This window comes from Anopheles ziemanni, chromosome 2, assembly GCF_943734765.1.
Source record: "Anopheles ziemanni chromosome 2, idAnoZiCoDA_A2_x.2, whole genome shotgun sequence".
In the NCBI taxonomy this organism is placed as follows: domain Eukaryota; kingdom Metazoa; phylum Arthropoda; class Insecta; order Diptera; family Culicidae; genus Anopheles; species Anopheles ziemanni.
The window spans coordinates 65,170,519-65,179,758 of NC_080705.1; the positions used below are offsets into that span (position 1 = coordinate 65,170,519).

At 42.9% G+C, this 9,240-nt stretch overlaps 1 protein-coding gene across 2 annotated transcripts in view; it reads right to left on the reverse strand.

The window, feature by feature from the left end:
- LOC131281840 (calcium-transporting ATPase sarcoplasmic/endoplasmic reticulum type) overlaps positions 1–9,240 on the reverse strand; it is a 27,298-nt gene continuing 18,058 nt past the window's right edge. The window contains exons 7-10 of one of the 2 annotated variants that reach the window (XM_058311197.1): positions 8,960–9,196; positions 8,756–8,873; positions 8,543–8,660; positions 1–213 (exon numbers count right to left, since the gene is read on the reverse strand). In XM_058311197.1, coding sequence (XP_058167180.1) covers positions 185–213; positions 8,543–8,660; positions 8,756–8,873; positions 8,960–9,196 — 502 coding nt within the window. In that variant the 3' untranslated portion in view covers positions 1–184. Of the gene's footprint in view, positions 214–7,491; positions 8,661–8,755; positions 8,874–8,959; positions 9,197–9,240 lie in introns of those variants that run through there. The other variant, XM_058311196.1, reaches the window with a different exon arrangement.

Here is a 9,240-nt window from a genome sequence, read left to right on the forward strand (position 1 = left end):
TTTTTTTCTCTTTTGCTAAAGGATCTTGTTCTCTAGTTTTCGAAACGGCATACTGGTAAGCTGTGTCTCTTCAGTTTTTCCTTTTCTTTTTCTCACTTCACGTCTTCTACTTTTCTTCTAAGATGCTTCTTAACACGTACGTACTCCTACACTCACGCTCTCCTCTATTGCTTGAAACTAATGCTTACTCCCAGGTCTTAATGACTTCGTTGGCTGTTGTAGTTGGTACAAATTTACACACCGGAAAAGGGAAAACGGCCGATTGTAGGGTCGACCAACAAACCAGCGAATGGGGAAGAAAAGAAAGAAAGAAAAGAGAAACATTCATTATAGACAAACAATATTTAAAGTTCGTAAGAGGATAAACATTTTTTTCCATAACTTAAGATAATAATTTGAAGCATTTTTCATTTCAAAGCAGAAGCAATTTTTTGAAAAAAAAAAACAGTATAATTCCAAATAAAAGCGAACAATTGACGGATAGAGGGTTCTTATAAAGAAAGAAAAAACTTGGAAAATTTAATTATGATTTAAAGCTTTTTTTCTCAATCCATTTCAAAGGATGAGTCTAAAAACTGGAGCAGAAGAGATGGGACGAAACAGTCACTCAAGAAGGGCGGTACACGCACTTCGTAAAGTGGGGGAAAATTCAATCGAATAGAAGCACGCGATAAGAATAGAAGCATATTTAGAGATATCGTTTAACGCACGAAACATTTCCTTTGAAGCGCTTGGTAAGAATTAAATTTTGAAGCAATGAAATCGAAGCCAAATTCTGACGATCACAATAAAGCGACACGATTTATTTTGGAAAATTTGGAAAAAAGCCAGGACAGGATGATTGGTCGATTGGTTGGACTCGTTTTCCCGGTCGAAGAAGATGTCCACGCGTGTGACATTCGTGGCGCGTTTTCCTTTCCTTACCCATAACCCCTCGGGGTTTTCGTTTTTTTCCTCCCTCGAGAGCTGGGAAATACATACGCACATGTGTTTGTCTTTGTCTCGTTTGGAGCTGCGCGCTCGGGGGATGCAAGAAAATTGGAAGGAAAATGGCGACGGCGGCGGCGGTGGCGGTGATGACGGCGACGGTCGCTGGGCGGCTGGCGATTGATGGGTTGCTGCTGTGGGGTTCGTGCTTCGAGGGAGGGGGTTCGACGAGCAAAGACATCACGGCGGGGACGGACGGAACGGGAACGGGTCACAAAAATACAAACACACAAACAAACACGCACACGGCCGGTGGGGAGTGGTGGTGGGTTGGGAAAATGGGGGCTTCGTTCGCCGGCGAAGCGATGAGACGCGATCTGGTGATGATGGATTCGGGTAACTTCTGCACGATCTCTCACCGCGGAGATGAGATGGGTGTGAGTTTTCCACCCGGTTTCGCTTCATTCCTTTCTTTTTCCCGGTTAAGTTTTCATGGCCGCCGTTGATTATGATGACGATGGATGATGGAGGGTAGGGCAAGCAAAGGCTCACTTTGATGATCACAGGAAAGCAGAGAACCACTGGGGCGCGCCTACTGTGTGAACGTCTTGACGAGTGTGTTTTGTGTGTATGCGTTTCTTGTTTCTTAGTGTTGTGTGATCTAGTGTGCCGTTTGTTTTTCTTCAAGCGAAACGAAATGGATTAACCGGAATTCCAACCGGCGTTCCCGGAAGTCGCCAGGACTCCCGGCCGCAATCCTTCTCCGTTATCGTGTGTTCTGTTTTTTATTTTATCCAGGGCCACCCGTTTCTTCCATCCTTTCCCATCCCCCACCCGGGAGGATGTTGATGGGCCGACGGTTCGCCGCCTTCGTGACCTGTCTTCAACTCATGTTTAGCAGCTTCCGGCGAAGGAAAATGCAAATGGCAGGTAGGAAAAGTCGACGATGTTGAGTTTCTTTTCTGTTTGGCGGCCACAAGGACACATGTTGCACACATACACACACGCACTCAACAGAGAGACACACACACACAGGAGGTACATATCACGCCACACCACCGTCCGACAAACTCGAGATCGGTGTGGAGAGGTCTCGTACTTTATTTCATTCTCGTATCGCGATTAAGAAGGGGGGCGCTTCACTTATTATGAAGAAGTTGAAGAAAAATAAATATACACACACACACACACGCGGCTAGTCGCGGGGGGGTAACAGATACAAAGGGCCGTAACCGGAGGGGGATTGGTTGGTATTGTTTTTCCTGTGTGCATCTGTGTGTGTGTGTGCGTTTTGTTTTCACTACCCCCTCTGACTGGGTGGGGGGCGGGTGAAAGGGAAGCTGCGGGTTGCGGCACGAAGCGGTCTTCACTTTCTCTTGCTTTTCATATTATGGTAGTTCTGGTGGTGGTGGTGGTGGTTGGTGGTTGTGGTGATGGTGGAAGTAGGTAGAGAGCGAGGGGGGAGTGTTGATATTTGAAGGTGGTTCTGTTCTGACACACACGCCTTTTTATACTTTTATAATTTATTAAGAAGATTTTCTAATGGAAATCAGGATTGACTGTTGGCAGAAAGAGTAGAAGGGGAAGAAAAAGAAAGAGAGAAAGAAAATTGATCACAATTAACAAAATGTGTTTGGGTTTTTTTCCAACACACGGACAATGACGGAAGACTATCTCTTTTCCGTTGAAAAACTACAAACAGGTGCGTTTTTTTTTTTTACAAAGGTGTGCCAAACTACAAACTACTCAAATTTGCTTCACTGCGTGTTGTTTCTTTTACAAACAAACATAAACAAATTTGTTTTGCTTTCTACAACGCGTGGAAGTAAAATTAATTACTCATCCAACTTATTTAAATTTTGTGCAAGAATGTCTTTAGTATTTACTGAAATCAGTCGAAAGAAGGGATTAATGTTTCTACTGCTACAAAACAAAGGTATTGCTTAATTTATGGTTATTACTAACTAATCTCTACGATTCTACATAATTTGGAATCAAATTCATTCACAGCCAGACAGTTTGTTCTAATTTTTACAAAATAGGAGACGATCGAGCAAACGATCATCGTCGAGTGATCAACTACAGGAATATCGAAATGGCGTGCATTCGAATGGAGTAACGAACGAGTGATGATGATGATGATAACATTGTCGGGAAAATGATGTGATTGTTTTGTACAGAATATAGACTAACATTTAGATTTCTTAGTAGGATGCACAAATACCTTACGCTTGTACATGTTGTTGCTGTATGATGCTGTGTGTGCTCTGTCGCCCCCATTTTGTAGGTGAAAGCATTCTTATATCTTGCGATGGCGGGGCCGGCGGGTTTTCCCACCCACCCAAGGACTGTTCTTTTTTTAGTGGCTTTCCTTCTTCTTTCCCGCTCGCCACTTTCTTCCGGCTCAGGCGGGGGCGCGAGAGGGGCGAGCGGAAAGTGTAGCGCGCATAAAATGCATTTGTTTTGTGGTGAAGATGGTGTTGGTATGATGGCAAGCAATAGGGGTTTTCCTTCAGCTGTTTGTGGTTTGTTTTGTTGCTTGGTTGGTTGATTTGCTGCTGCTGCTTCAAAGGAACACACTGCTCATTCCTTCACACTCACACACATACACACTCTTTAGCGGCATGAACTGCTCGAGGAGTAACATCAGTATACAAACGACACACGCATGAAGGATGTTAACGGGGGTTGTCGAAAGGATTCGTCCAGGCGGAAAAGGGCTGGAATTGGTATCCAGTTTACTTTTGGCCCGGTTCGTGTTTGTGTTTTGTTGACAGGTTGGTTGCATTTGAGGAGAAAGGCGAAATGCATCAGAGCTTTATGCGGGACGTGTGTGTGGATTGATGTTTTCACTTCTTTTTACTTTCCACACACAAGTCCCTTTAGTGAACGTTGTTAGTTTAAAATGAAAAGTACAAACACTGTTAGGAAAAAGCCTGTTAATTATTTTCGGTATATTTAAAATGTATTTTTTTTATTATTTTTATTTTATTTTTATCGTTTTTTTCCTTCCCTCGTTTACGCTTTTATCTCCACTCAACGGCATTATGTTGCCATCCTTCAAACTATCTTTAGTTTGTTTGTTTTTTTGTGTATTTTTTTATCGACCGCTTCCTCAGAAAGGGAAGAGCAAGAAGCTTTCCCCGTCGATTTCTTCGTTTTTTCTACGTTTGCTCGATCTTTGTATTGTTTATCCTCTCTCTATGTTAACGAACGGGGTTTTTTTTCGTTTGAAATCAACTCCCTTCTTCCTCTCCATCCGGTTTGGTTTAGCGAATATGCACAATCAATCCGCAATCAATAGGGGGAGGGATTTAGAGGGGGGGATGCTGCCACTGCACGTCGATTGTGACCGAAAACGGAGTGCAGCAACAATCAGTGTGTAGCGTTTTCCTACATCCTTTCATGACCATTGCATTACCTAGTTGTGTGTTTCACTTTAGCTTGCTTCTTGTCTTACCTTATCACCTAAACGGAGTTTCTTTTTCAATGTGTGTTAGAATGTTCTCTATTGGTTTGTTTTGCTTTGTTAATGTGTGTTTTGATTTCGTGTGTATGTTTTATATTTTATTGTTATGTGTTTTTATTTTCTTATTTTGCTCGCCTCTAACAACTGCACACACACACATACAGTTTGTATGAAAAAACTAACAACTTACACACTCCATACAGCGTGTAAGTACAAACGTTCAACGTGTTCGTGCCATCCAATTCAATTTTTATGTGGAAAACAACAAGGGGGTTATTGGGGGCTTGTGATTGCTAAATGGGTATTATTCTACGGACCCCTGTTTTCCTTGGCATGGACATTCACACATACACACACAAACACCTAAAAAAAACTAAAAATTCTCTGGGTCGGTGTATTCATTAGTGAATTCCCATTTTTCCATACACCTTCTAGGTGGGTAAAGAGATAAAAATTAAATCGTCTTTCAAAAGAACAATCGACAATAATCGATTCCAATGCCAAAATCCGAAAAGCTTTGTAGAGTGAAAACCAGAAAAACGTGCGTGCTCATTTGTACACGGTACGTAGCGAAAAGGAAAATAAAAATAAATAGCAAATGTTTGCAATATGAAGGAAAAAGAGGAACAATTACAACAGGACACCCTACACCGTCTGTATCTCCTGGAGTTTGTCAATAATTTGTTGAACCCCCGCCAACAGGTAGTGCAGCTTAGTGGGGAGATGGCTCTATCTAATTGTGCTGAATCGTTCCTCTCCTTAGGATTTTCCCTTGTTGTTTCACTTGCTGGATGGAATAACGGTGCAAAATCTCAACCACGGTCTCAGTTTTGTCTCTATTCTAGGCACACAATATCTCTGGTTAGTCTCGGGTTTCTCCGGAAGCCACAAATCAGTAAAAAAAAAATAAGTGAAAAGCAAACGGAAAGCCCCATAGGGATGGAAGCTTCCCCGCACACTTCAGTCTAACAGTCAACAGAAGCATTATTTATTGGGAAAATTGGAACATTCGGAGGAGAAACCAAAAACAAAACTCAGTTCGTTTTAACGCGATTCCATCTGCCCTCTAGTGGAGTGGATTCGTAGGTCAAAATGACGATAATGTAACTCGCCACGAGTAAACAGTTCACCGAAGACAACTTCATGTCCGATAAAACAATTCTCGTCAGCGGCTTCTTTCCAGCGACCAAGAGAAGAACGATCACATTCTCCAGGTTCTTATTATTTCATACTTTTAGTTCGCGTCGTCGTGGTTTTTTTTTCGAAATCGATTCAATGAAACGTTAAAAATTAAAAAATCCTAGCAAGGATGTTCTTTTACGTCTCACGTTCTTAGCCGCGTCTTCACTTCTTTATTTTATTAGCGTCCTCCACACAATTAGCTCAATCATATTCTTGTATGTTTCGTATGCGGTTGAGTTTGATCTTTTCTTTTTACTAAATAAGTTAAGTAATTCACGCTCATAACTTAAATCGGAAGTTAGGAAAGATGGATAGAGAGATATACGAAGGCGGAGAGTAAGAGAGTTAGGGAGCAAGATGGAAGGACAGGACACTCTAAAGCTTGTCATTCGCAACAATGCGTCAAACCTTAACATAGCTGTTCTTGTTGTGAAGGTTCGGTGGTGTGTGGTAGGACAGACAGGGAGATGAAGAAGGAGAAAGAGAGAGCCACTGCATAGAGTGATCTTCTCGAACAATAGGGGGTTGCAAGGGGATTAAATGGGTATGCTGAGGCGAGGCATGTGTGTGTGTGGGTGGTGAAGAGTTAGTTATAATTTAAAAACGGGAAATTTAAGTAATTTCCAAACCTAGAGAAAATGTTCCAGGCTTTAATCACTTAATTATACTAGAAAATCCTAAAAGCGGAAAACTTAAGCCACACAAATTTCGCTCTTTTCAAGGAATAGAAATGGGAAAAATATACACACACGCACACACACACACACGTCCCTAGCGCACCATTCGTTCGTTGTTTGGTGGGTGGAAAGAAATCTTGACTTAACTTAGGATAGATTGCAACAAACTTTTCATACACACACACACGCGTATTCTTTTTTACTAAAGCTGTTAAAATGTAGTGGATGCGCATTAATAATTCTGCACACAACTTTCGATCCGACTCTATATAGAGCCAATCGTTCTTCCGTCTGTTTAACGATCGATAATGGATGCACGGTGTTTGTGAAAGGGATGAAGAGGAGAGCGAGCTTATAGAAGAAATTAAAACAGTCTCGTTCCTGCTGCATATGACAAAACGGAACGACGGTGGTTTTATACAAGGTAAGTATATAGTATTACAGCAGCATATCAGCATATCATAAACTTCGGCTCACACGCATTCACTGCCATTATTGTGTTCACGCACGCAAGAACACGCACATACCGGGTGGCGTCTCGCACGCCCTTTGGGCGGTATGTGGGTTGCTTTCCGGGGGGACAGAGATCACCCCAAGCCTTATTTTAATAGTACGCGAATCACTGGCTGATCGCTCTGTGTGATTTTCTTATATGGGGTCCACATCGTAGAGTGCGTTGAGATTTGAAAAGTGTGCTAAGCCTACTATGTAAAACCATGTGCTGCTCGTGTTGTGATTGGTTAAGCCTTCAATAAAAAAAAAACCTTTGCTCCTAATCAACTGTTCTACCTGGGGTTTGCATGGTTGCTTATTCGAAGTGGGATTGTGTATGTATGGGATGTGTGTATGTGTGCCTTAAATGTTTGGGAAAACCGGGAAAACACTCCCAAAACAGAAGAGATAGCTTTTAAATAGTTTAATTAAAATAATAGTTCAACTATCACCCCATCATCATTCCTGTATCGCGGCGGTTTTCGATCACTGTTGAGTGTCCGCTACTCTTCCGCTCTAGGGAACCGGATACACGAGGAGAGGACATCAATCGTGTGTAAGTGTGTCTCTTCACTCCACGTTCTCGAGCGCGGCTCGACTATAAGCCCAACTTGTTCCGCTTGAGAAAGGTCCGACACCTCGTTTTGTTTTGTTTACTTCTTTATCTAAACTCTTTACAAGGAATTTGCTAAATATTGGAATTACATATAATGCGCTCTTCTCTTCTCTCTTCCTCTATCTACTACCTGCACGCAAAACGGCGCGCGCTCATGAAACAAAAGTTTTGCTAAGTAGCACTAGTAGTAGTAATAGTAGAAGTAGTGGTAAAAGGTAAGGGTTCCGTAGTGCAAACTAGACTGGGGTAGTCGTAGAAATAGTAGCAATATTTATAGTACGTACGTAATGGTAAAAACAAAAAAAAAACAAAATAGAGAAAATAATCTTTTCCGATTATACATACAATCAAACAGATAAAGTGAAAATTCTTTTCTAGAATATTTTCGCGCCAGGCAGACTTTGGACGATATTTCTCCACATTAACTACAATTATCCGCTCTCACGGAGAGGCGCGGCGCAGAAAAGATTGTGCAGAGAATTAGTGCACATATTTATGCTTGCATAGGGGGAGAAAGAGGTCGTTTTGTGTTTTGTGTTTTGGTTTTGTTTTTCCCGCTCTCGAAACGAATGAATATTTGTTTAATGGGTAAAAATCTTTATGATAGATTTTCGAAGTAAAAAAAAACCTAGACTCGAATGAATAGTGGCGTGTTTCCCCCTTCGGTTGGTGAATCGGTTGCGCGATCGAGGACTTGGGAAATGGATTCGATTTTCCCCTTCCCGATCAGTGTTGTTGTATGTGTGCTATAGAGATGTGGGTATGTTTTACGACCGATTTTACCGATACCAGTCCTTAACTACTCCTTCCATCGTATTCCTCCTACTCGTCGTCGATCCACGTTCTTCCACGAGTTTCCTCGGGCGGGTAGAGGGGACGCGGGCGCGTGTGTATGTTGGTGTGTTTTATAGCCTGTATAAGGTTCGTAGTTTACCTAGACGCCCACCTCCCCACCTCCCCGCCCGCTTCTCTTCTGACTTTCTATTAGCCCTAGTAAACAGTAGTAGTTTCCTTAGTAGGTAGGCGAGAGTGGATGTGCTTCTATCTAAGTGTATCTCATCATTAGCATCTCACACATCTTTTTGTGACTGCCAACGCTTTATGGACCCCATATGATGTAAGCAAAGAACACGGCCCACGCTAACACTAGTCCATGCATATTTTTGATATAGCTCTCACCGTCCGAAATCCTTCTGGCGACGAACTTCAGGATTTCATCCAGCAGCACGACCGGCAGCGAGAACTTCATGACGGTGATCCACTCATCTCCGTTCAGTGGCGTAACTTGGAAAACGGTCTGAAGAGAAATTGAAAGGAAGGAGAGATATCAGGTTAGTCAAATCCACTGTAAAGAACAGCGATTCCAGCTCAGTCCGGTCCGGGGGCACTTACGGAAAGAACGTCAACGTGGAGGATGACGAAGTGGAGAGCGAACGACAGACACATGGAGGCAATGAGCCACAAGTTGCACCATGGCGGCATCTGGATCAGCGACTGGTTCTCAGACAAGCTGTGAGGAGAGAGTGAGAGCGAGAGAGGGAGAGAAACATTGTGTAATCATTTCGTTGGGACTTTTTCATATAAGAAATGCCTTACCTGTTCATGGCGTTCAACATCTCAATGGTGACCAGCACGGACAGAGCCATGGTCATCGGATGCGGGTCGTTGAAGATCTTGCAGTCAAGACCCTTGAACTCCTCGCCACCGCCCAGGCAGGACAGGTGGTGGGTGAGCTGCCAGTACGACAGCTGCGGGCCAGTCTCAGAGAACATGAACCACCAGGCAGCACCACCGACGGTAGCGCAACCGACATATCCACCGATGGCCATGTAACTGTGGTGATAAAAATAAGTATTTGAAGGTTAAAACGATTCGTT